The sequence below is a fragment of the Equus caballus genome, chromosome 2 (genome assembly GCF_041296265.1).
Source record: "Equus caballus isolate H_3958 breed thoroughbred chromosome 2, TB-T2T, whole genome shotgun sequence".
In the NCBI taxonomy this organism is placed as follows: Eukaryota; Metazoa; Chordata; class Mammalia; order Perissodactyla; family Equidae; genus Equus; species Equus caballus.
The window spans coordinates 17,600,338-17,627,976 of NC_091685.1; the positions used below are offsets into that span (position 1 = coordinate 17,600,338).

At 42.5% G+C, this 27,639-nt stretch overlaps 2 protein-coding genes across 9 annotated transcripts in view; both read right to left on the bottom strand.

The window, feature by feature from the left end:
* The window catches only part of ZNF684 (zinc finger protein 684), a 39,237-nt gene extending 15,193 nt beyond the window's left edge, over positions 1–24,044 (bottom strand). Inside the window, exons 1-2 of the mRNA XM_023632510.2 lie at positions 23,979–24,044; positions 23,126–23,183 (exon numbers count right to left, since the gene is read on the bottom strand). The gene's annotated coding sequence lies outside the window, so the exon portion shown is untranslated. The remainder of the gene's footprint in view (positions 1–23,125; positions 23,184–23,978) is intronic.
* On the bottom strand, positions 11,979–24,110 carry EXO5 (exonuclease 5). Of its 8 annotated transcripts, none has more exons than XM_014737451.3 (4): positions 23,979–24,059; positions 23,126–23,183; positions 15,073–15,141; positions 11,979–13,511 (listed from the first exon to the last, which is right to left on the bottom strand). In XM_014737451.3, exon 4 carries the CDS (start codon positions 13,482–13,484, stop codon positions 12,363–12,365), a length of 1,122 nt encoding a protein of 373 aa, XP_014592937.2. In that variant the 5' UTR covers positions 13,485–13,511; positions 15,073–15,141; positions 23,126–23,183; positions 23,979–24,059; the 3' UTR covers positions 11,979–12,362. The 8 variants fall into 8 exon arrangements, with proteins under 8 accessions (XP_014592937.2, XP_070116441.1, XP_070116440.1 ...); XM_070260340.1 differs by lacking the exon at positions 23,979–24,059 and adding an exon at positions 23,751–23,810; XM_070260339.1 differs by lacking the exon at positions 23,979–24,059 and adding an exon at positions 23,739–23,782.
* Between the last annotated feature and the right edge of the window lie 3,529 nt (positions 24,111–27,639).

The window sequence follows — 27,639 nt, forward strand, 5'->3', positions numbered from 1 at the left end:
AACTGTCAAACCCTGGGCTGCCGAAGCAGAACGTGAGAACTTAACCACTGCAACACTGGGCTGGCCCCTATTTCTTCCTTAAATATTTGGTAGAATTCATCAGTGCGTCATTGGGGCCTGGATTTTTCTTCATGGGAAAGTGTTTAACCACAAAGTCAATTTCTTTATTAGATATAGAGATGTTCAGGTTACAAATTTCTTCCTGAGAGCTTTAGTAGTTTGTATCTTTTGAGGAATTTGCCTATTTCAGCTAAGCTGTCAAATGTATTGGCATAAAGTTGTTCATAATATTCCTTTATTATTCTTTTAATATCTGTAGTGATGTCACATCTCTCATTCCTGATATTGGTCATATGACTTCCCTCTTGTTTTGTTCTGATCAGTCTGGCTAGAATTTTATCAATTTTATTGATCTCAAAGAACCAGCTTTTGGTTTCATCAATTTTCCTGTATTGTTTATGTTTTCTATTTCGTAGATTTCAGCTCTGATGTTTACTTCATTTTTTATGCTTCCTTTGGGTTTCATTTTCTCTCCTTTTCTTAGTCTAAGGTGGACACTGAGGTGGGTAATTGAGATCTTTCGTCTTCTCCAACATAAGCATTTAGTGGTATCAGTTTCCGTCTAAGTACTGCTGCATCCCACACATTTTCATATATTGTGTTTTCATTTTCAGCCAAATCTGAATAATTTCTCATTTTCCTTGTGATTTCTTTATTGACTCATAGGTTCCTTAAGTGTGTTTAGTTTCCAGGTTTTTTGATTGTTCAGATATCTTTCTGTTATCAAATTCTAATTTAATTCCATTGTCATCAGAGTGCCTACTCTGTATGACTTACACCCACATATATTTATTCAGACTTGTTTTATGGCCCAGAACATAGTTTATCTTGGTAAATATTCTGTGTGCACTTGAAAAAAATGTGTACTCTGCTTTTGTTGAGTAGAGTGTTGTATAAGTATTACATCAAATCATTGGTAGTGTTGTTCAACTCTTCTATATTTTTACTAATTTTGCCCTCTATCATTTATAAAGAGAGGAGTATTGAAATCTCACACTATAATCATGGGCTTTTCTAGTCCATTTCTCCTTGTATTCCAGTTTTTGCCTTATGCACTTTGATGTTCCATTATTAGAAGCCTAAACAGTTAGGATTGTTATGTCCTCCTAATAAATTGACCCCTTTACCATTAAGCGCCCCTCCTTATCCCTGGTGTATTAGTTAGAGTTTAATCCAGAGATAGAAACAGCAAAGTATTTTGAACAGGGAAAATTAAACATAAAGAATTATTAACAGGGGATTGGTGTAACTGGGAATTGGCTAATAAAAAGTTCTCTAAAGAATACCCTAGAGCTTGTGAGGGTACCCCAAAAAGGGATAAACTTGGAAGGGTTAATCCTTCCCAAGGTGGGATTCAGGTGAGGCTATGTTTGATCCCCACTGAATGACAGTTACCTGAATTGTCACAGGCCACAGCTGATGCACAATTGACAATCCAAGGCTGTTGAGTAAAGAACCACTTGCTAGAATGCCGATGAAATTTGCTCGGAAACTGCCTGCAGGGATGGAGGTGACTTGCTGGAAAGCCAGCTGAAGCATGGACTGGACTCATAGGAAAGCCTCCCAGAAGCCACTTGATGAAAGGGTAGTTGTTGACTCACTGGAAAGCTGTCACTGGTAAAAGGCTAGGAAGTGCATTGGGGCACACGTGCAACTCATTAGCTGCCCTTGGGAGTGCTGAACTCACAGGATGAAGCCATTCACGGAGAGGTGCTGCTTGCCTCTTGAAAATGCTGGAGATGGGGTGTGTGCAAGAAGTTGTTCATCAGGAGGTACTACCAGATACTTCTGGAAACTGCTGGAGCAGGTTGGAAGTGGGGAAGCTAGCTAGGTACCACTTGCTGCTGGGGCACTACCAAAAAAGATATGCACCCTGCCAGAGGCCAACCAGATGAGAACACTGGAACTAGGAGAGAAAACTTCTGTATTTGTCAGTATTTTCCAGAGAAACAAAACCGATAGGGGAGATCATATTTATCTCTATCTCTATCATCTCTATCTCTATCTCTAACATCTCTGTCACCTATCTATCTATCTATCTATCTATCTATCTATCTATCTATCTATTTATTATAGGAATTGGCTCAAGCGGTTATGGAGGCTAAGAAGTCCCCCAGTCTGCTGTCTGCAAGCTGGAGAACCAGGAAAGCCAGTGTGTAGAATTCAGTCCAAGTCTGAATGCCCAAGAACCAAGGGAGCCGATCTTGTAATGCCCAGTCTGAGGCCAAAGCCCTGAGAACTGGAGTAGAGTGGGTGTGCTAGTGTAAGTCCTGGAGTACCAGGAGCTCCAGTGTCTGAGGGCAGAAGAAGGATGTCTCAGCATGAAAGAGAGCAAGAAATTCCCCTTCCTTCACTACCTTTTTTTCTATGCAGTCCCTCAATGGATTGGATAATGTCCGCCCACATTGGTGAGGGCAGATCTTCTTTACCCCATCAGAACCCTGATTCAAATGGTAATCTCTTCTGGAAGAACTCTCACAGACATACCCAGAAATAATGTTTTTCCAGCTATCTGGGCATCCCTTAGCCTAGCCAAGTTGACACATAAAACTACCCATCACATCTTCCTCCTCCAATGTACCTCCAGCACCCTCTATTGACAAAGTTTCTGAGTAGCGCTAGCACGGTATATATTTTTTTCCATTCTTTGAGTTTTAACCTATTATCTTTATATTTAAAATGAGTTTCTTTTAGGAGCATATATTTGGGTCTTTCTTCTTCATACAATCTGACAATCACTGCCTTTTAAGTGAGATCTTCAGAACATTTACATTTAATGTGATGATCGATGTGACTGGTTTAAATCTACCAACTTGCTAAGTGTTTTCCATTTCTCCCACTTATTCTGTATTCCTTTTTTCCTGCTTTCCTTTGGACTGAACATTTTTTATGATTGCATTTTAATCTTCTTTGTTGGCTTATTAGCATATATCTGTATTTCATCTCTTTAGTGGTTGCTTTAGTGTTTATAGTATACAGCTTGAACTTATCAGGCTATCTTTCAAGGTATACCATACCACATCACTTACCAGAGTATAAGAACCCTACAACATATAATGTCATATGTCAATTATATCTCAATTAAAAAATAATTTTATAAAAGAACTTTACAACAGTAAACTTTCATTTCTCCCTTCCTGATTTTTGTGCTATTATTGTCATACTTCTACATATGTTATAAATCCCACAAAACACTCTATTACCATTACTTTAATAGGCAAGTTATCTTTTAAAGAGATTTAAATAATTTTTAAAGTGTTTGTATTTACTCATGTAGTTCCCATTTTCTGTGGTCTTCTTTCCTTGGTATATACCCAGATTTCCATCTGGTATCATTTTCCTTCTGCATGAAGCACTTCCTATAACATTCCTTCTACATAGATCTGCTTGTGATTAATTTTTTCAGCTTTTCTATGTCAATAGGTCTTTATTTCACTTTTGAAAAATATTTTCACAGCATAAAGAATTCTAGGTTGACAGTTTTAATTTCAGGACTTTAAAGATATTGCTCCACTGCTTTCTCTGTTTTCTATCATTTCCAACAAGCAATCTCCTGTCACCTTTTTTCCTCCTCTATATTTAATGTATTTTTTCCCTCTGGCTGCTTTTAAGATTTTCTCTTTATCACTGGCTTTAAGCAATTTGATTATGATGTGCCTTGGTGTAACTTCCCCCATGTTTCTTGGGCATGGAGGACATTGAGCTTCTGTGGGTTTATAATTTTCATCAAATTTAGAAAGTTTTTAAATCATTATTTCTTCAAATATTCTTTCTGTCTTCCCTCCCTTCCTTTTCTTTGTGAACTACAACTATACCTGTATTAGACCATTATTTAAATTTTCCCATAGCTAACTGATGTGCTGCTTTCTCCTTTTCAGTATTTTTTCTCTCTGTGCTTCATTTTGAATGCCTTCTATGGCTATGTCTTCAAGTTCACTTATTTTTTCTTCTGCAATGTCAAATCTGTTGTTGATCCCACCCAGTGTATTTTTCATTTCTAGCAGTTCAATTTGGGTATTTAAAAAATGTCTTAAGTCAATTATTATCAAGGTCTACTAAAACAGAGGACCCATGTCATTAATAACTAATCTAGACTTCTGGGAATTATGACTTCCAGTTTCAAAGGCTAACATGTTTGAAATTAAACAAAAGGGAAGTTAAGAAGTGGTCCAGAAGATAAGACACTGATCTTGATCACTGAATGTAACATTTTCAAGATTTAGAAAATTGAGACAGTTACAGATGAAACAATTATGTCTCTAAGTAGGAGTCCAGAGAGTATGTTAGGAGAGAATTTATATTTTTATCTGTATAATGCACCTAATAAACTGTGAGATTAAAGATAAAAAAAACTTCTATAGTCATACACCACAATAATGACATTTCTGTCAATAACAGTCCTCTAAGATTAGTACTATATAGCCTAGATGTCTAGTAGGCTATACCATATAGGTTGTGTAAGTACTCTACGAAGTTTGCATATCAATGAAATCATCTAACAATGCATTTCTCAGAATGTATCCCCATGATTAAGTAATGCATGACTGTATTAGTTTCTATATAAACATAAATCTGAAAATGAAATATAGGTATAGCTACTAAGTAACCTGCATGTACACATCCCTGATCCCTTTTACATGAATACTAATTTTATATATTTCACTCTATTCAAGGTATTGATGAGATTACTTTCCTAGATATAATCTCTTTTATGGGGTTAGAAACTGTGAACTTCACTAAAATGTTCTCCCCAAATTTCACATTTAAGCATTTCTCTGTATTTCAATGTATAAGAACACAGAGTAGAATGGTGGTTAGCAGGGGCTGGGGGTGTGTGGGAATTGGGCAGTTGTTTAAGGGTACAAACTTGCAACGAATAGATAAATAAGTTCTGGAGATCTAATGCACAACATAGTGATTATAGTCAGTGATACTGTATTATAAACTTCAAAGTTGCTGAGAGACTAGATCTTAACTATTCTCAACACAAAAAAGAAATGATAATTATGTGGCACAATAAAGATGTTCGCTAAAACTACTGTAGTTTGCGATATATAAATGTATCAAAAAAGAGTTTCTCTGGCTTTATCGATTCTCTTTTGATTTTATTTTAAAGATTTTACTTTTCCTTTTTCTCCCCAAAGCCCGCCGGTACATAGTTGTATATTTTTAGTTGTGTGTCCTTCTAGTTGTGGCATGTGGGACGCTGCCTCAGCATGGCCTGATGAACAGTACCATGTCCGGGCCCAGGATCCAAACCGCCGAAACCCTGGGCCGCCAAAGCTGAGCTTGCAAACTTAACCACTTGGTCATGGGGCTGGCCCGATTCTCTTTGTAATTTACACCATTGAAAAGGCCCTTACCATATTGGTTAACAAAGCAAATAATTATCCACTGAATGAAACTCTGACGTTCATTTTTATAGACTTTCTCTCCTGTATGGCCTGTGCAACAAATGTGAAGACCTGTCCTCTGACTGAAAATGGTGGTACACTCTTCACTTTCATAAAGTTTCTTATATGTGAAAAGATGATTTTGGTCATCTACACTTTGATTGAAGCTCCTTAAACTAATCCTCTGCAATGGGCTTTCTGATGAATGACTTGAGCTCTAACTGAAGGCCTTACCACAATTAGTACATGTACAAAGTTTTTCTCCAGTGCGGACTCTCTGACGAGTATGAAGACTTTGAGCTCTCACAGAAGCCCTCCCCGTATTCTTCACATCTATATGGCTTTTCTTCCGTGTGGACGCTCTGATGTACATGAGGAGAGATTTGCACTCTGGCCGAAGCTCTTACAACACAACACACTTACTGGGTTCCTCTCCCGCATGCGCTCTGATGGAAGTAAAGTTTGAGCTTTCACTGAAACCTTTGCCTCTCTTCACACCTTTATAGAGCCTTTCTCCTGGATAATCTCTCTGAAGAACTTGAAGATCTGTGCTCCAGCTGATGCTCTTGTCACACTCGCCACACCTTTAGGGTTTCTCCCTGTATAGATTCTCTGAGGAATATGAAGATTTGAGCTAGCACCAAAGCTTTTCTGCATTTCTCACATTTAAATGTTTTTTCCCCTCCTTTCAGGAGGACATGAAGAATTATGTTACAACTGAAGCCTTCACCACATGTATCACATTTAAATGGCTTCCCCACTGTGTAAGCTCTCTGATTATATCAAAAAGCCAGGCTCTGTTTGAATCCCCACCACATTTTTCACATTTAAAAGGTTTCTGCGTGGACTTTCTGATGAGCTCAATACTCAGGCTAAAGTATCTTGCAACACTTCTAACATTTACTCCCTGTGTAGAAAAAGAGGAAAATCAGAGAACAGCAAAGGTTGGGGGCATGAAAAATAAAATCACCAAACAAAAAACTTCAATGGCTACTTGAGTAGCAGAAGACAAGACTGGAAAATGCAGGAATATCAATTAGTTCACTAGATTACCAGGTCAAAAAATTCTTAGAATGTAGAGACAAAAAATTTAAAAAGTGAAATATAAAAAATAACAGGTTAGAAGGTAGGTCAAGGAAATTTAATATATATATAATAGGCAGTCCAGAAGGAGAGAAGAGAAGAGAGGGATAATAATCAAGGAAATATTTTCTAAGTTGAAGAGCAGCACAAATAATTTTCTCAGTATTAAAAGAAAATAACAAAGAGAATAATGAGAGGGAAAATTAGGAGACATAGAAAGTATATATAATAGGAATACACATAATAGGACTCCAGAAAGAGAAAATAGAAGAGAGAAGCAATAACCACAATAGTTGAAAAAAATTTTTCTTTACATTTTAATGTATTGTTTCGATTCTTTACAATGAGCATGCATTATTTAATCAGAAAAATCCACCATAAGGGAAATTAAAATATATGCAAAAACTGGCTTTTAAGAATCATTTAAAAAGATTGAGATCTTCATTATAAATGGGCAATGAATATGAGCAGTCAATTCATAAAAGAAATACAAATTACCAATAAGTAAAGGACAGATATGCATCTTCCCAGGTTATGTGAATAGTGCAAATTAAAACAATACTAAGGTTAAGATATCAATTATCCATCATGTTGGCATCACTTAAAAAGAATTATAATACTAGCATTAGGGTGTGGAAGAACATACACTTTTATGTGCTTCCTTCTGGAAAATAATTTGAGTTATTATATCATATGATGATAATGTAAGGATTTGAGGGATCTTGGAGTCCAAAGTTATACTATTTCTGGAGGGCAATCTGGATCCAGATGTATTTTAAATGTGCACATCTTATAACCCAAAATTTCTTGGCCTGGGAGTAAGAGGGAGAAAATCAGAAAAATATTCACATTATCAATGGACATATATAGGCTATATACATTTGTGTCTATATTTGCCCCTATATCTGCCTATAAAGAAGGGATAATTATGTGAATTATATTACAACCATACAATGAAATACTATATTATCCAGCTATTGATATGAAACTATACCCATGATAAAACTTAACAGAAACAGGGAGGTGACAAAGGATTATTTTATGTGTCTAATCACATACACCCCAATACACACATATTTGTTTTATACTTAAATATATGTTGATATGTCCATAAAAATATCTTAAAGAATCTTATCAGCTTCCTCTCAATGGTTATTTTGGGGTTCAGGATTACTAGGTGTGTATGTCACAGCAACTTTCACTTTCTACTTTATATATTATTATAGTGTTTGTAGTAGAAAAAGAAAGGAAATAAACTAAATGTATATAAATAGAGATCTGGTTAGATAAATAATAATATATCTTTACAAAGCAATCCTTTGCAGCTGCTAAGAGGGAAGAGGTAAACTATAAATACTAATATGAAACAATTTCAAAATAAATTGATAAGTAAAAGAAGCAAGGTGTGTTGAAGTAGGAAACCGTATCTTAAATGGGACACAAAAAGCACTAACAAACATTGAGACTGGGCTTCATTAAAATTTTGTTCCTCAAAAGACACCACGATAGAGTAAAAACACAAGCCAAAGACTCAAAAAGATACTCCCAATAAATACATCCCATGAAGGTTAGGGCTTTTGGAGTCTATTCAAGGAGGGTGGAAGGGACATTCAGTGCAGCTGGAGAAACTGAGGCTAGGATGATTCTTAGCTTACTTGTGCCCCACACTCAGAGATTCTGCTTATGGGGCTTAATCATCATTATTTCTAGGATACTGAACTAGAATTCAATACAGCTCATTTTTCACTTCATCTAGACCTTCAGGGCTTGCAGCCTCCCCTTTCTTATGTGCCAACAGGACCTCTCTGCATTGTCTGCTTCTACATTTGAGGAGCTGACAACCACACAATGTGGTGGACTGATACCACTACAATATTTCTGATTTCAGATCTGAGATAAATAATTCTGCAATATAACTTTTACCAAGTCAGCTCCTCCTCTAGAATCCTGCTTTGCTCCCACTTACTTTTAAAAGATATTGACATAACGGAATATTATTCAGTCTTAAAAAAGGAGGAAATTCTGACACACACTATAACACTGGATAACACTTGAAGACATATGCTAAGTGAAACCTGCCAATCACAAAAGGACAAATATTGAATGATTCCACTTATATGAGATACCCAGAGTAGTTAAATTCATAGAAACAGAAGGAGAATAGTAGTTGCAGGGGCTGGGGGAGGGAGGAATGGGGAGGTGATGTCTAATGGGTACCGAGTTTCAAGTGGGGGAAGATGAAAACCTTCTGGAGATGGGTGCACAACAGCATGAATGTACTTAATGCCACTGAATTCAGTATGTGTAAAAATGGTTAAAATGGCAAATTTTATGTTACGTATTTTACAATTTAAAAACTTTTCAAGATATTGAAAATTGAGAAAAAGAGACATTAGGGGAAAGCAGGCAGGAAATTCATCAACTCTCACTCCAAAATTCTCAACAAGATTTATAAGGTTTTACATAATCTGTGCTCTGCTTACCTCTTTAGCTTCATCTCCTCCCACTTCCCTTCATCCTATTGCCTAAGTTTAATAAACTTCTTTGATTCCTGAACCCACTACGTTCTATATCTGCCAGGCTGTTGCACATACCACTCTCTGCCTGAAGAATTATTGCTCAAACTCTCTCGAGTCAGCTAATTCACTCTGTTTAGTTCTTAGCAGTCTTCTCTTCTACCAGAAAGCTGTCCTGACCTCAAAAGTCTGGTGTAGATTTCCTTTTGTGAGTCTCTAGTATCTTGTACACCCTATACGAGCTCTTATTACATAGCTCTGTCACTGCCTGTTTACTTGTCTGTATTCTCTGCTAGACTATACAAAGCCTGAGGGCCGGAACTGAACCTCTTTTGGCTGGATCTTCTCAAACCTGCTCTCTTCTTTATGCCTCAGGATGCCCAGAATCATTAGTTAAGCCTCCAAGAATCTCATGGCCTTGAGGTTCTGCACCTCCTGCAGGCCTTCAATGGGTTTCTAAGTATCAAATTCTGAAAGGTGACCCTCTCAACTTGATGCTTTTGCCCCAGAACATACAACGAAGGGAAAGTTATCCAGACTGCATCTAGCAGACGACATCAGATTTTTAAAATTATGAGCCTTAACCTACAACTGTCAGTTCTGATACATTTTGGTGCCAGGATGGAGTTGTGGGGCCAATTTAGGACAAGTCATGTTCATCTCTTCCTTTTTTCCCTAAGAGTGTAGGGTCCTTAACAAGGTAAAAAGTGCCAGCTCTATTCCTGAAAATCTCAATGGGGCAGAGATTCCAAGCTGTCACTCAATATCCATTCTCCCTTTTTTGCAGTTAATAGACTCTCCAGTTTGTGTCTGGGCAAATGCTTTCTCAGAATAAAAACTACATATCCCAACCTTCCTTGCAGCTGGCTATGACCAGGTGACCAAGTTTTGGCCAGTGAAATGTAAGTGGAAGTGGTGGTACCAATTTAGGAAGTGTCCTTACAATGATGCTCTTTTCCAGTTCAGCTTTATGCTGAATGTGCAATGGGTGACTGGAGCTTGGGCAGCCATTTTGGACTACAAAGTAGGAAGATACTTGTTGATGTTAGAGAAATGAGAGAGAAGGAACCTGGGGTCCTGACACCATGAGGCCCTAAACTAACTATATTTAGGGTTATTTTTCATAAGAGAGAACAAAATTTCTATTTTGTTTAACCACTATTTTTTGGCAATTTCTATTATGAACAGTTGAACCTAATCCTAATTAATGTATTTAACCCATTCTCTGGCCTGAGAAGAAAAAAAAATCAAGAAATAGCTTTATTGTGATGTCTCTCTCACTGAACAAACATCCAATAGGTCCATAAGCTGGAGTTCACACAACTTCAGCAGAATTCACAAGGGAGAGATGACATTATCAGATATGCGGAGGCTACAAACCAAGGAAGTATCTGATGAAGAGAACAGCATCAGTGATCCTGGGGTGATCCCAACTACACATGCCTCTACTTATTTTGTGAGAAACCATAAAGCAATAACTAGAAGATGTTAATTTAAAAAAAGGACTTGAGAGCTCAGGGAACTACTGAACTGCAGAATTGCTGAATTCTGACAGTGTCACTGTCTGAAACCAACTAATTTTCTCTTTTTCCTCTACTTAAAGCTTCCAGTATAACTAAAGTGAGGCCAGAACCCTGAGCAAGTTATTTTCTTGAAGACTATTGGCTGGATACTGTTTATCCCATAAGGTCCAGTTCACTATGCCAATTTTATTCCAAACTTCCCAGGGCCTAGAATCGAATACAGCACAAGAGGCTTAACAGCAGCAAGAAAAACTTTACAGCATAATGGTTAAGCCAAAAGCACTGCAGACATACCTAGGCTACAGTCTACCACTTTCAAACTGTGGGATCTTGGGCAAGTTTTATAACCCTTCTAAGTCTCAGTTCCTCATCAGGGATAATGGATACATAGGTTTAATCATAAATTGTGCTCAGCACAGAGCCTGGCACATGACACTCACTCAGTATACAGGAAGAGGTATCACCAGATTCCCATTATCCCTCAGTTGGCCTCCAGAGGCAACCTATTTCATCTCCTATAAACGTCCAGGTTTTATCAGTTCATGTATAACATGGAGCCACATTAACAATATTCGCCATGTTCTGCTGGCTCTTGGCCCTCCAGTTAATATAGAAACCCCACCCCTGCCAACTCCTCTCCCCTTCCATCTACTTTTGCAAATTCTCCAGAAGTGTTTCCATAAACAAGCCTTCATCTTCCAGGTGATGTCCATATCACTCTTTCCTCTGGCCTCTTTGGAGATGTTTGCAGCTAAGGGCCCCATTGCCTTCTAAGATGCACTGAGATTCCTCTCTACTATCTTTACATTTTCCTTAAAATGTTTTAAATTTTTTTTTGTTTTTCACTTTATAAAAAGGGTATCATACCCTATGTAACCTTTTGGGACTTACTTTTTCACTTAATATTGTGCTGCTAAGATTCATCCACATTGCTGCATGTCATTGTAGCTCATTTCTTTTGGCTGCTGTACCACATCATCCACTCTTCTGATGGGCACCTGGGTAGTTTCTAGGTTTAGGTTTTGCTATTGTGGAAGTGCCACAAAGTATATTCTCGTTCAGATTTCCTGTTGTACTTGTATAAGGGTTTCTCTTAGTCTATACTTAGGAGTGGTATTGCTGGATTGTACAGTGTGTGAATGCTACATGTTACTTCATGTATTATATTTTTCATATCTAATACTGCAATTTTTAATGACTGCATGTTTCTGCTTCCTTTTCCCTTATTTCATTGAGCACATTTATTATGCATATTTAAAATTCTTGGTCTGCTCATTCCACTAATTCTGCTTCAGAAATGTTTATGTATGTACTTAAAGGCTTGGAATAACACACAACTATTTATAGCAGTCATCTTTGAAGGACTGAGATTGTGGAAAAAAACCATCAGCTCAACCAACCTGGACAACATTACATTTTATTTTATTATATAAAATGTAGAAAGCCTTGATTGAGGAAAAAAAATAGGGAAGAGACTTAGAAACTGAAGAATCTTCTTAGGAAAGCAATGATTGCTGAAGGGTACCTCTGCTCCAGCCATGATGAGCATCTGTCTTCTTGGTACTCAATAGCAAAGCTCCAGGGACAATACTGTATAATCCCAGATCTCGCCCACTCATCCCTGAGCCTTGGTCCTGGAATTGAGTAGTTAGAGGTTGAGGAAATATGAAAAGTATGAAAATAAGAACACTCTCCATGAAAGCCAAGCTCAGAGACTGGTCCTCTTTTACTCTGTTAAATACATTAGGAGCAGGAAGGATCAAAGTTCCCGAAGGCATACCCTCTCCTCATTTGGCTTTTTTGGCTTGGGGCTCCAGCGTGGAGCTGTGCACCCCACCGCCCTGCCTCCACTCACAGATATCTGCATAGTTGCACGTCCGGCATTTCCAAGCCTCCTCTATATCAACCCCTTGGGGCTCTCGGTGGCCCATCCAGTAGGCCATACAGTGCTGCACTTTGCCTCTCACCTCCTTCTCTTCAAAGGCCACAACCTCCGTAGCCAGAACAGTGGCAGTCTCTTGGTGGATATACTCAATCTTCAGGATATCAATAACTGGGAGGTCAGACAGTGTCAGAGACAAGAAGACCAGCTCCATGAGGTCACCCAAGGACTTCACAGAGAAGCCTCCCTGTTGGGCATGCCTCAGCACTGAAGGTCCCAGTGGCTTTTCTGGATGCAATTTTGTGTGGTGGATTAGGCTAGCAGTGGTCACTTTCCCTTGTACCATGGCATCAAAGATGTATTTGTATAGGCTGACTTGAAAATAGTCTTTGTTCTTCTGTGCTTCCAGAGGGAGCACAGGGTGCCTGCGTGTCTTGAGTTCAACCAGTTCCAGTTCTCCCTTGGCTGTATAGTGTAGCTCATCAATCACTCCAACAAGCAGCACACCGTCCACTTCTCCAAACACTGGAAACTCTCTGATGCGTCCTTCTGACTGCAGGGTAGGAATCATCAATAACATGTTCAGAAACTTAACTGCCCAAGCATCTTCTTTAGTGGTGATGGGGACAGTCCTAAGATCATGAACTTCTAGTTCTCTAGCTAGGTGGATGCTGGCACCAGTATCCAAAACAGCTGCCTTCTCAGGTACCAGGAAATCAGGAACCTCCTTCCCATATATCATTTGCTGTTCACACCAGTTCTGAGTAGACAGGTCAGTGACATACAAATAGTTAAGGTGGAATCGCTCCATGGGTGATGAGACATCCAATCCTCTTTTCCCCTTTGGTAAGCTTATGAGCTTGCCATCCTTCCCAGGGAGTTCAGATGAAGGGCCAGGATTGCTAAGTGAAGCACTTGACTCTTGGCTATCATCCAGGTCCAGAATCTCTAGAAACTCTGAGTCACTCACGTCTGAGAACCCTGAGGCCTCTGCTGACACCATCTCCTCTTCCTCAGTCTCTGCCATGGCACAGCTCTGGACTGGGCAAAGGCTCTGCATATCATGTTAAAGAAAGGCATTATTCAAATAAAAAATTTCTCAAAAGCACTTTCAAATTCCAATGATGTAAAAAGAATCATGGCTAATTATATATTTACATTATTTAAAGAACTCTATTTATTTATGACCCAGCAGTACTGCTACAGAGTTGTGGTATGGGTACAATTTACAATAATACAGCTCCTTGGATCATCCATACAAACACTTGGCCAAATTTTTTTTTTTTTTTAAAGCATGTTTTTGGGTTTTTTTTTATAATTTTTTTTTTTTAAAGATTTTATTTTTTCCTTTTTCTCCCCAAAGCCCCCCGGTACATAGTTGTGTATTCTTCGTTGTGGGTTCTTCTAGTTGTGGCATGTGGGACGCTGCCTCAGCATGGTCTGATGAGCAGCGCCATGTCCACGCCCAGGATTCGAACTAACGAAACACTGGGCCGCCTGCAGCAGAGCGTGCGAACTTAACCACTCGGCCATGGGGCCAGCCCCCTTGGCCAAATTTTTTAAGTGCAAAATAGTTTTATTCCTAAATCTGGCACTAACATTGTGTGTGACTTTCAGCAAATCACCTTGCTTGGCCTCAATTTCTTCACATAAAAGGAGATTTGAGGTTTGCCTTTTCTGCTTCAAAATTCTACTGACTTAGGATATTATTTCTTTAAGCGAATACAGATCTTTGTAAATGTTGGACCAACGTCTGACAGTAGGCCACTTTGACAGTTTCTTTGACATGAAGTCCTTGACTAGGAAAATAAATCTCAATTACAAACTGTTCCTGTTTGACTGCACACCTAGTTGGGCAAGCAGTTCTGGAAACGCAGTGGAAGAGACCGAAAAAAAGACTCGGAGATGGTGTATGAGCTTAACAGTTTATTGGGAACTACACACAAGGAGTCCAGGAGCAGCCAGCTGGACAGAGTTGCACACCATTACCAAGAACTGAGAGGGGATTGCTTAAGTAGGCAGGGGAACAAAGGCTACATGCCTGCCAAGAGGGACTGTCCTCACATGACCAGCATTCCAAGGACCAGCAGCTCACCTGGAAGGGCTCTGTGTTCCTTCAAGACATGATGTTCTTTGAGATAAGTAGATCCAGGTTGGCCAGGTCCTGAATCATTACACTACTAGATGGTTGGCGTCATGCCTAGGAAGGAGGCTAGGGGACACGATTACTATAGGACACGTAGGTTATTGCTGGGCAAGTGTGATCCTACACTCCACCCCGCTATGTGTCCAAATGGCCCTTACAATCTTATCACACCATTCTTCCATGGATCCCCTCAGGCCAGACACATAGAGGAGCATTGCAACCATCTTACACCATCAAAAACGGAGTATTCCGCTTTTGGGGTTGTCTTAACCTGCTCACGCACAAGCTGAAACATATGATCTCAAGAGGTATTATAAGAGGGCAAGGAAAGGCTGCTGGTGGGAGGGGAGGAGGAACAGGAATGTGGTAAGCATTCCTCCAATCTTGCAGGGCTCTCCAGTCAGTCGTTGGCAGCTTGGAGATGCCATGGTAACTACGTGGTCAAAGAGAGAGGCTGCCTGCTACATACCTAGCAGTTGGAGCCATTTTGTGAGCAACGACGTACGCCCAATCAGTGAAGAGGTTGGCAGACCTTGTCCTAAGGACAAAAGGTAAGACATTTAGAGGGAATTAAAACAGGGAGATCATGACCATCCAACAAGACACACGTGGTTGCAATGTCTTGCGTTAGTGTGGTACTGGCCTATGGTTTTAGATGAGGACAGCAATATCATACTACTTGTCCTGTTGGGTTGGGCGCCACAGGGGCAATGGTGTAGGATAAGGGAGGAACACCACCACCAGAGGGACAGGATGAAAGTGCCTTAGGGAATTGGAGGCCCTGGATTACTAAGTTTGGAGGTTTTGGGTGGTCCTCCCACAATAAAAGCTGTTACTATCTTGTCCTAAGCCTGTCCCCCAAGTGGCTAAGAGACCACACCAGTGGGGCTCCACTGGCAGTCCCAGGGCCAAGTGATCACGTGGGTCCTAGTAAGGAGTTCTTATAGCAAAGGCATAAGCAAGTTGTTCTGAGTGCCTATTTGTGGTTGTATAGTTTCTACTTAGTGGGCTCTTGTCTGTAGGCATACAGTTGGATCGGGTCCTTGTATCAACATCCGATACGCGCTGGGTCGGGTATGTTTCTCATGTTCATTTAGTTGACGTATTGCAGTTGTTAGGCATCTCAGCCAGTGGGCTAGGGTCCTTTCTTCTGTCCTTAATTGTTGTTTCAGCAAGCCATTCATTTGTTCTACCAGCCCCGTGGCTGTGAGGTTGTATGGCTGGTGAAAATGCCAATGTATGGTCCATTTGGTCAGCCCATGTTTGTACCTGGTGGCCAGTAAAATGAGTATCTTGGTCACTGTTGATGTCCATGGGAACACCATAAGCAGTGCTGAGGTGATCTGGGCCTCTTATGGTGGTCTTCAGTGTGGCCCGTGTGCTGGAGTACGCCTGCAGCAGTTCTGTATATGTGTCTATGCAATTAAAGGCACATTGGCAACTGTTGGAGAGAGGTTAAGGGTCCAACGTAATCCACCTGCCAGCATTGGATGGGTTGGTTGCCTCTGGTGATTTAGCCTACATCCTGAGGAATGGCCCAGGGTCTCCGCAAGGAACAAAAAGGGCACGCCTGGTGACCCATACTACATCAGCACAGCGTAGGGAGAGGCCCCAGGCCTTGAAAAAAGTCCATAGGGTCCTCTGTCCTTTACGTCCAGTCTTCTAGTGTAACCATTCTGCCACTCTCTCAGCTGGTACTTCTTCTAGGAGACGAATCTGGGCTAATCCGTCTGCTTGTTGGTTTCCTGGTGGCACTGTCACTTGATGTACAGATACATGATACACTGTTATCATCATTCCCTGGACCTGCTGCCAGATATCATCCCAGAGCTCTGCCCCCCATAATGGGTGACCATTGATGGTTCACTTTTGTCAAGCCCATTGGGCCATCCACGGGGTGAGTCCCTTATAGACTGCCTGTCTATACAAAGATGTACTGGATCGGGTTCTTGAGTCAGTACCATCCAGGTGGCCAGCAATTCGGCCCACTGACTACCATACCCAGAGCCAGAATCCAACCACAAGCTCTTGGCAAAGGCTGAATGGCCACTGCTGCCAGTGGGGGAGCCTCTCCTGTGGAGCCATCTATATACCAGGCCTCCACGGGCATTGGTCCTTCTCCTTCCCATACATTCAGGAGGGTTTCAGGTGTGGGCACTTCATCCAACAGGGTTGCTTCTTCTGTGGTCTACGTCACTGGTCATAGGATGGCAAGCAATTCCACACTTAAGGGACTATTAGTAAAGGTCCCTCGTTGTTGTAAGTAGGCATGCAACTTTGCCAATGTCTGTGTTTGGGCTGTTCCTGAATGTGGCTTCTGGAAAGCATCTTGCAGCCACGCTACAATGGGCAGATGGGTACGGACTGTGACCGGCAGGGAATGGGTTATGGGCTCCACTTGTTGGAGGGCCAAATAAATAGCATATAATTGTTGTTCCAGGGTGCTATATCATCTTTCAGCCCCTTTCCACAATTGTGACCAGAAGCCAAGGGGAACTCATTTGTTGCCTTGCCTCTGCCAGAGACCCCATCCGAACCCCTCTGGACAACTGGGAACGTCCAATTCGCATGATTGTCCTTGGGTTCAAACACCCAAAGACTGAATGTGTTTTACTGCTATTTTAGCTTGGGGGAAGGCCTCCTGCTCAGTGGTCCCCCAGTCCCAGATAACACCCTTTCGTACCAACTTATGAAGAGGGCAGAGTAGTTAGGCTAAACAAGGAATGAAAGGGCGCCAATAACCTACTAAGCACAGAAAGGTCTGTGGTTGTTTTGGGGTGCTAGGTGTAGGGAAAGCCTGTATCTTATCTATAACAGCAGCAGGAATCACTATTGTCTTACTCGACCAGACAATCCCCAAGTACATGTCAGATAACCCAGGCCCTTGTAATTTGTTGTCGTTTACCACCCATCCTTGTTGGTGTAGGAGGGTGATGAGGGAGCAGGAGGCTTCCTAGAGGTCTGAAAAAGACTCAGAGCTTAACATGACATCATTGATATAACAGAACAAGGCAACATTAGGGGTTTGTGTCCACTGGGCCAAGTCAGCGGCCACAAGACCATGACAAATTGTGGGACTATGGAGATACCCGTGAGGCAGAACAGTGAAAGTCTATCGTGTGCCCTGCCAAGTAAAGGCAAATTGGTCTTGACTACCTTCATCCAAGGGGATACTGAAAAAGGCATTAGCAAGGTCCAGAACAAAATGGTATGTTCCCAAGGCATCCCCTATTTTTCTAAGAGGGAGGCTATACTGGGGATGGCGGCATACGTAGGCAGCATCACTTTGTTTAATTCTCGACAGTCCCCAGTCATTCGCCAGGAACCATCTGGCTTCCGAATGGGCCACACCAGGCTCTTGAACGGACTATGTGTGGGTCTAATGATTCCCACTTTTGCCAATGCCTGTACAGTTCCTGTGATTTCATCTTCTCCCCTGAGGAGACAATACTGTTTTATCATCACCACACAACATGGTTGGGGCAAGCTGACCAGGGTCCATTTGGCATGTCCCCTTATGACAGATTTAACCAAGTGGACCTGAAGGTGGAATTCTCCAGCAGTAGTCTGTAGGGTCAGGCCAGTGAGGACACCCATTCCCAGGGTGTATTTGGGTATGGGGGCAATATATACCATATATCATTTTGGCAGGAGACGCCGTATCCACAGCACTAGCAGCACCAGTTTCACCTTGACTGTGCCGCCACTGTAAGCATCTATGACAGAAATAGGGCCATCAAAACGGGATGGATTTCCATGAATCAGAGTACATTCTGCTCCTGTATACACTAAAACCATATGTTTATTTTTAGTAGACCATTATATTGTTATTTCCACATGTGGCCTCCGGTCCCCTGATACCTGGGCCACCTGCACAGTGTTACAGGGGTGTGCTGAGGGGTCCCTTGGCCTTTCCCCTAGTCACAGGGGCTAGAGTGTTCCTAGGCTGTAGCTGGGGGTGCTGCTGGTTTGGGGTGCTCTGTGGGTGGCCTCATGAATCTTTGTTTTGGCTCCAGCTTCTGCCACAAAGCCAGCAGAACAGTGTTTGGTTGTCCATCAACTTTTCCCAGAAGGGTGCCTGCTGCCACCAGGCCTTGCCACATATGTCTACGTGTTACTCTGATAGAGCTCTTGGTGGTTTTGGCTCCTTTGTTGCCTGTTCTTCTGGGGGGCCCAGGAGCCCTCACTCCCCTCCGCCTGAACTCATCTGTCTCCCCCAGGTCAGCGGCAGCTTGGGCTGCCTGGGACACTGGTTGACCTCCCAAGGGGTTTAGGATGCAGACTAAAGCCACATACCATTGGCTCTGAGCTGTCTGTAACACAGTGTCTTTCATTCCTGCACTGAATAGTTCATTGTCAGGCCCTCGGTAATGTTTGGCATAAACTGCACGTTTCATGCTTAGTGCCCTAAACAAATCCTGTAATTCTTCCATGGTCTGCCACCGGGGAGGAGGCATAGGTATGTCCCCTTCATTAGGCCAGGCCCCCTTACAGGCAGCCATCAACCAAGTCAAGAGGGAGACGCTTGATCTTCATTGACAACGCTAGAGAGGCGTTGCAGTAGGGTGGGGTGAGAAGTGATGAAAGCCATTTTGCTCATCTCCACTCCTAACAGCAAAATACCTTCCGCTTCAGTATCCCAGAGACGCAAAAGCCACCCGGGAATGCTTTCCCTCCCTTTCTGTCTAAACTTATTTCCTAGTTCTACCAATTTGGCAGTGGGGTAATCCTGCATAGGAGAGGGCACATGCCAAACCAGCGAGGGTAACTCGGTCGGATCAACCCCGGGGGCCAGGGTTGTTCTGATTCCATTTTTTGGGTGACAATTGGACATGCCACCAGGACAGGTACTTCTATTGGGTCATCCCATCCTGCAGCATCCTCACTTTCCTCACTACTAGATTCCCATGGGTCCCATTGCTTTGGGTTCCGATCTCCTTGGGTCACAAGGGCTTACACTTTCGCCCATGGTAGCTGTCACCCTTAATTTTAGCAAAATGACAGGCTAGTGTCTCCATTTTCTCATCAGATTCCCACAGGCGAGTACACGGTGCCTTAGTTGTCTTGGCTTGCACCAGTTGAGCCTCTCTTTCTAACTTCAGTTCTTCTTGCAACTGCCTTACTTTTGCTTTTGTTTCCATCTTGGCCTCTGCTGCAGCCTTACCGGAGTGAGGAGGGGCCACCCCACAGCTGCTGCAACAGCCCAGGCTTCTGATTTCTTCCTCCCTACATCTATTGTGCCCAGGACTTCCCTTAGGCCCTCTGGCGTTTTTAGGGTGTCCCTATACTCACAAGGTGGGCCCCACCCACCTATGATGGCAGTGACCGGCCCCCACATCAAGGATGCCAGCCAACCTGGGATTTCCTGCACAGAATTCCCCTTCCCATTGCCCACAGTCTCAGTGCTCACTGGGGTTTCCTCGGTCTCCTGGCTGGCTCACCAACTGTCTGACAACACACCTAATTGGGCAAGCACTTCCAGATATGCAGCAGAGAGATGGAAGAAAAGACCTGGAGACAGTGTACATTTACTGGGAACTTACGTACCAGGAGCATAGGAGCAGCCAGCTGGACAGAGTTGCACACCACTACCCAGAACTGAGGGGGTTGCTTAAGTAGGCAGGGGAACAAAGACTACATTCCTGCCAAGAGGGACTGTCCTCGATGACCAGTATTGCAAGGACCAGTAGCTCACGTGGAAGGGCTCTGTGTTCCTTCAAGATGTGATGTTCTTTGAGATAAGCAGATCTGGGTTGGCCAGGCCCTGGATCACTATAATACCAGGTGGCTGACGTCACCCTGGAAGGAGGCCAGGGGATACACGGCTACCGTAGGGCACGTAGGTTATTGCCGGGTAAGCAAGACCCTACTGTTCCTTAAGAAAAATCAGCTCCACAATGACTTTTTAAATGGAGTTCTCAGGAACACAGTATGGCAAAATTCAAACACTAACTATAGATAAATACAAATAAATCTACTCATGCACGAAGTAATAGCATGAAGTAATGAGAGGATGTTCACAGTAACATGTGGAAATCAGGTGCTTTCTATCCTTGAGTGATATTAAGGAAATGGCAAGGAGAAAAAGCTCTTGGTAGGTTTTGCTTTACCTTACTGGCTTTATAAATTATTCTCCTAACGTTACTGAAATTGGTGTTTCCCACTAAGTTTATTTTTTCCCTCCACGAGGGAAAACGGAAAATAAATGTCAATAAGTACTATTAAAACACTACTGTATTTGTTATAAATAATAATGAACATTTATTGTGCAGTTATTGTGTGCTAGACACTGAGCCAAGTGCCTCACATCTAATACCTCACTACTTTACTGTGGGATAGGTACTCTTTTAAAAAATTTTTACTATGAAAAATTTCACACATACAGAGAAATAGACAAGAACAATGAACACCCATATACACAGCATCTAGATAAACAACTGTTGACATGTTGCTGTGTTTGCTTCTTTCGTTTACAGATTTTTTTTCAGCTGAACTATTTTAAAGTAAATTACAGACATCGTAACGCTTCAGCATACATTTCCAAATAAGGACATTCTCCTACATTAACTACAATACTATTATCACATCTAACATTACTAATAATTCCCTAACACTCCAGTCTGTATTCAAATTTCTCCAGCTACCCTAGAAATGTCTTGGATAGCTTCTCTTTAAACCAGGAAACAAAGACCACGCAGTATGTTTGATTGTTTTTCTCTCTCAAGGGTTTTTAATCTTAAGAAACTAGGCAAATTATGCTGTGAAGATACTTTTTTAAGTCTTCTTTCTAGGCTCACATATCTAATCTTGCACAGAGAAAACAAAACAAAATAAGGGATGACAAGGGCACTAATATTTGACTTTGGGTGCCAGGAAAATAAATAATTTGACATAGAATTTAAGTTGATGGAGGTAACTATAAGCCGTTTCCTACTTGCTATTCTGATAAGCAATGAATAAGCTGAATGCACCAACTTCCATGTTAAAAGCTCCTTGAAAATGGTATTATTATTTGTTACGATTGTACTTAACTAATTTTTCAATAGTCTGAATGTCCCTAATGAAAGAAAACATAGCTAGCTGGAAGAAAAGTTGTTTGCAATGAACAAAAGTAATACAATGCTAAGACTTTTGCTTATAAACTATAAAGTTATTGCTTTATAGGATACTTCAACAGTAATAAAACACAGAAGCTACACATTTGCACAAGTGTCTTAAACTGTAAATGTGCCTTAAATGATGACAGTTTCAAAATGAGTAACGTTATTTGGACTAGGAAATCCCTGAAGGTTAGAGAGACTCTTTAACCCCCACCAATAAACTAAAGTTAAATGGCATTTAACATGTATACTTTTGTTGGTTGGTTGGTTGGTTGGCTGGTTTTCCAGGGGGAGGGCACTACATCCAAATCAACTGACCTTGAAAATATTTTATTTCATATATCTATACCTGGGCTGTTCAACAGATAGCCACCAGTCACACGTGGCTATCTAAATTATAAAAATTAAATAAAATTGAAAACATTTTCCCAGTTGCATTAGGCACATTCCAAGTGCTCAGCAGCTATAGTATGTAGCTAGTGAGTACCACACTATAAGGCACAGATACAGAACACTTACCTGATCACAGAAGTTCTATTGGACAGTACTGATTCAGATTATTTCACATGTATATATTAACTCCTCAAAGACAGAGTAAGCTCCTGAAAGGTACACACTTTGTTTTACATACAACATTGAGAACAGGGTAGCCCTGAACAGGTCAGTGAAATGTTTTGTAGAGAAGACACAAAAGGGGGGCATTCTCTGTGGAATTATTTATCTAAAGGAAGAAAACAATATACTGGGGATGGATAATTTAGACTTAGATGTGTTGCCTGGACCTTCCTATGCAGAAAAAATCCAGGCAAGAGCATGATGCAATGCCTTGTGTCCCAAAATGCAGTTTGTATCTTTTTGACACAAGATGATTTTACAGGGTACAAGGACCAACATTTTTAGATGTATCTTATAATAAATATAAAGTTATTACAGCGTCCATCAAATGCATAATTTCATAGATAGTGTTTCTTAGGACAAGTTTGATTTTTAAATAAACGTAAGTAAAAAATTTAAAATATGAGACTAACAACAGGGGTAGGTACATAGATGTGGCAAAAATCGTTAGGTGGTAAGTGAATGAGATGTTAGGAAAACATTGTATAGTATCAAGAGTCTGAGAGTCCCACAGATGTGGATTCTGAACCTGATCCTAACTAGGTCAACAGTATTAGTAGTATGCTACTTGCCTTATGAGTACTCTTGGGCAAGTGTTTAGTTTTCCTGAGGCTACTGACACATCTTTAAAATTAGAGTCCTCCTTCCAAACGTCCTCACTACCCAAAAGATTGAGTGATAAAACACAGGACCTATATTAACACTCAACAAATGCGGATCTCCTTCCTCTTCTCAAGGCAGAGATGAGACAGCACATCTACTCCCTTTGACAAATGAGACTAAACTTTAGAAGAAACTTCTACTCACCTGGGACTCGGCTGATCTTCCTTCTCGAAAGGAAAAGCAGAATGCTGAAACGACAAGGCTGGGGGGAGAAGAAAGGCGCTCTGAAAGACCAGGTCTGCATGGAAGAATCCAGATTAGCAACTCTGGGCCTTGCTGTGGTAGAACGGCACTTGGGTCTTTGTCACCCGACCAGTCCCTCACATTGCGGCGGCTCCTCCTCTCTGCTCCACAGACTGTTGCCCACCCCAGGTCCTAGGTAACGCTTGCCTCTCTCCAGGGGCAAATTCTCCATGACTTTTCATTTTCCCATCCCCTGGATACAGTTACTTGATGCAATCCCTGCTCCCTGCAAGTAAAAGGGTCAAAAATAACCAAGGTCCCCCAGGAGCTCCGATGTCAGTTCCCTTTCCAGCCCCAACCTCAGCCCAGAAGCTGGGGCAGAGACCACAGGTCAGCCAGAGGCTTTTCCTCTCTGATGGATTCCCACGGCTTTCTGAACTGCCACGGCCTTCACCCTCAACATCCTCACTTGTTCGGTGCAGCCCGGACTTGTGGGCTCCCAGGACGTTTGCCTTCAGCGGGGCACCTTCCCACGGGCCCCAGACCACTGTCTCCCCGGGAGTTCCATGCATACCCCAAAGTTTACCGAGCACTTCCTACAATGTCCTGGAGGAGCCAGGAATGACAGCCAGGGGCCGCCGGCCTCAGGAAGGGATCCCAGCCGACCGCGGGGTCTTCCGAGGGCGAAAGGTCCAGAACCCCCAGGGGCCGCCCCCACCCGGAGAGGAGGGGAAGGGGGACGCGGCAACGGCGGGGACGGGTCCCAAACGCGGCCTCTCAGCCAGCCACCCCCATTCGCCGGCCTTCCCCGAACCTCGGACACTCCTCCGAACCCCCGACTCCACCCGGCTCCGCCGCTGCCTCGGAACTGCTCCCGGACTCTCCCCACGACCAGCAAGAGCACGCCGAGCCGACGCCCTTTCAGTCCGGGTTTCGCACAGCGCCTCCTGGAGACCCGGCCCAGAACGCCCAGCGGCTGCCCTAGGCCCCTCCCTCCCAGAGACCTCAGCGGCGCCGCTCCGTCCTCGCGAGTCGGCACCTCGCGCGGGAATACGTTTGGACGCCGGGCGGAGGAGGGTCCTGATGAGAGAGTCGACCTGCGGCAGTCCGAGAGTGAAGAGATCCCAGATAGAATATATAGGCTTGACGACTGATTGGGAGGGGTGATGGATGAGAGGAAGAGGAAGTTTAACTGGAGAATTGAATGGAGGATGGTACCACTTTCTAGACTAAGGGATACAGATTTTATTGAAAAGATTATGAGTTGAATTTTGGTCTGGTGACCTTAAACAAATAGACGACCAGTTATTTCTCCAGAAAAAATGGGTTTATTCGGGATCAACAAAGAATTGCAATTTAGGCCCTGCAACCACGTGAGCCACGTGCAAGTTCCAAGCAACAAGGGGAGAAGAAACTCTTTTGTAGAAGGGAAGAGGAAGTTGGGAGGGCTATTGTAGACAGAGTCCATTGGAGGAATTGAGAGTTCAAAGTATAGTGGTTTTTCAGTGGCTGAGTTGTAACAGTCTCTCATTGGCTGAGCTCTTGCTGGGCAAGAAGGTGAAGTCTCTCCTCTTTCTGTTGCACTTGGCCAGCCATCATCGTAGGGCATGAGAGCTCTCCCTACTGGCCTCCCAAATCCATTTAAAATGAGCTTTCTGTTTATTAATTTTCACATATCCCTTCTTCATCAAGATCTTTCTCTAAAAGCATCGCTGATCAAGAGTCAGGTTTTTCCAGTTTCATTGGCCTTTTTTTTTTTTTTTGAGGAAGATTGGCCCTAAGCTAACATCTGTGCCCATCTTCCTCTCTATGTGGGATGCTTGCCACAGCGTGGCTTGATAAGCAGTGTGTAGGTCCATGCCCAGGATCTGAACCCATAAACACTGGGCCACTGAAGTGGAATACAGAAACTTAACCACTATGCCACTAGGCTGGCCCCCAGTTTCATTGGCCGTTTTTCGCCTCGATGCCAAGAAGGACCTTTCCTGGGTGTCATGTCCCACATCAGAGAGAAAGTGCGCAGATTGGAAAGCTATTGAAGTCACATTCAAGTAACAAGAAGGGGCAGGAGGGAGAACTCTCAGGCTTTTTTTCCCCTAAAGTCCACATGTCACCAAGCTCATAGGCGTTGGAGATCATCTGAAGTGTATGTCATCATCATCATCAAAGATTTGGCAGACAAACTTCCAACAGACCTGGTCTGGACATCTCAGGAAGGATGTCTCATCAGACATGGACTGCTTCGATTTGGGGAAATCTTTACTTTTAGGTCACCAGATAATGTGCGGGTGGAGTCAGGGTTTGTGCTTTGTTTGCCTGTGACACATGAATCCAAGAGTCTATTCCCTGGAGTTTTGCGGCACAAGAGTTAGTTAGCAGTACCGGATGGAGGCCTTTCCAGTAAGGTTGAAGAGAGTCCTTCTAGGGGCCGGCCCCATGGCCAAGTGGTTAAGTTCACGTGCACCGCTTTGGTGGCCTGGAGTTCTCCAGTTTGGATCCTGGGCGCGGACCTAGCACGGTTCATCAAGCCATGCTGTGGCAGCATCCCACATAGAGGAATTAGAACGACCTACAACTAGGATATACAACTATGTACTGGAGCTTTGGGGAGAGAAAGAAAGAAAGAAAAAAAAGATGATTGGCAACAGATGTTAGCTCAGGGCCAATCTTCCTCAGAAAAGAAAAAAATTGAAAAAATTTTAAAAGAGTCCTTCTAGAGGTGTCTTTTCCAATAGAAGAAATCTCCAGGTTGCAAGATGTGAGGCTTAAGGTCTTCATCTCCCTGGAGTGCACTGTGAAAAGATTGCTCTACCAAAACATAGTTGGTTTGGGTTTTTTTGAGGAAGATTATCCCTGAGCTAGCATCTGCTGCCAATCCTCTTCTTTTTACTGAGGAAGGTTGGCCCTGAGCTGACATCTGTGTCCATCTTCCTTGGTTTTATATGTGGGACGCCTGCCACAGCATGGCTTGATGAGCGGTGCATAGGTTCATGCCCGGGATCCAAACCAGCGAAACCTGGGCCAACGAAGCAGAGCACGTGAACTCAACCACTACGCCACTGGGCCGGCCCCAAAACATAGTTATTTTTAATAGAAGCAGTTGGGCCTTTGCAACACTGGAGTACATCTCCTTTTATCAGCTGTGGGTCAAAAGAGGAGGATCCAAGTGCATTGGCTGTCCGGTGACTATCTCAAAGGGTGAGAGTTTATGAGTTGCAAAGGGGGTGGATCTGAGATTTAGAAGGACCAATAGCAATGCTTTTGGCCAAGGTCTTTGGAGATCAATTTTGCCAATCGAGTCTTAATAATGCTGTTAGTGCATTCAACTAAACCAGACGGTTGGGGTGGTAAGCTCAGTGAAGGTGTTCGAAAACCAGCCAAACTTGCCAAGGTACCTGACCGGTAAAGTGGGTTCCTCAATCACTGTGAAGTTCAAGAGGAGTTTCTCAAGTAGGGATAATCTCTTCCAAAATGACTTTAGCTGCAAAAGAGGCAGTAGCCTGTCTGCAGGGGACGGCTTCAGACCGGTGAGAAAACACACAGGCCATGACTAAAACATATTTATTTTCGTGACACGGGGGAAGTTGTATGAAATCCATTTGCCAAACCTCAAATGCTTCATTAGGCAGTTTAAAATATCTGGGAGCAGTACGAGCAGGCTTCCCTGAATTGTATTTTGGACAAGCAGGGCAAGTGAAGGAGGTGCTGTTTGCAGCCTTGTTGATATTTCCCTACCATTAGTGAATCATGAATGCTATCATCTTGTCAGTATGCTGGTGGTTTAACGCACGTGCAGTGGTTAGGAGTGAGAATTTGAGTCTCCAGTAGGACTGGGGTTTGTTTTTGTTTTTGTTTTTTGTCTGAACCAGAGCTTTTCCTTTTTATTGAACTAACAATTGCTGAATTTCCTCTCTTGTTTTTCCTTTTCTGAGGCCCATTTTTGGGCTTCTCCAGTCAGTTTTCCTAAGTTATCATTTAGGGAAATACTCCTTTCGACCATGACAGAGGTTGGCTGCTGTGGGCTCCTTTAAGGGCAGCTTTCCTTGCAGAAGTATCAGCAAAGTGATTTCCCTTTAGCTTCCGGAGAGTCGAGTTCAGAATGCGCCAGGATCTTAACAATAGCTAAGCAGCAGGTGAAAGTATAGCATCCAATACTTCCTGAACGTAGGAGCCATTTTTAATTATTTCCACTGGAGGTAAGGAAGCCATGTCGCTTCCACAGAATCCCCAAATCATGAGCTTCTCTGAAAGCGTATCTTCTATCAGTGTAAATGTTGGAAGTTTTGCCCTTGGCTAAAGTACAAGCCCAAGTAAGAGTGTATAATTCAGCCTGTTGGTACTAGCCATAGGTAAAGGTGCTGCCTCAATGGTATCAAAAGGAGTTGCAATAGTATACCCAGAACCATATTTGCCATTGTCACTTTTTAAATAAGAACCATCAGTGAACCGTGAGAAGTCGGTGTCACTCAAAGGAA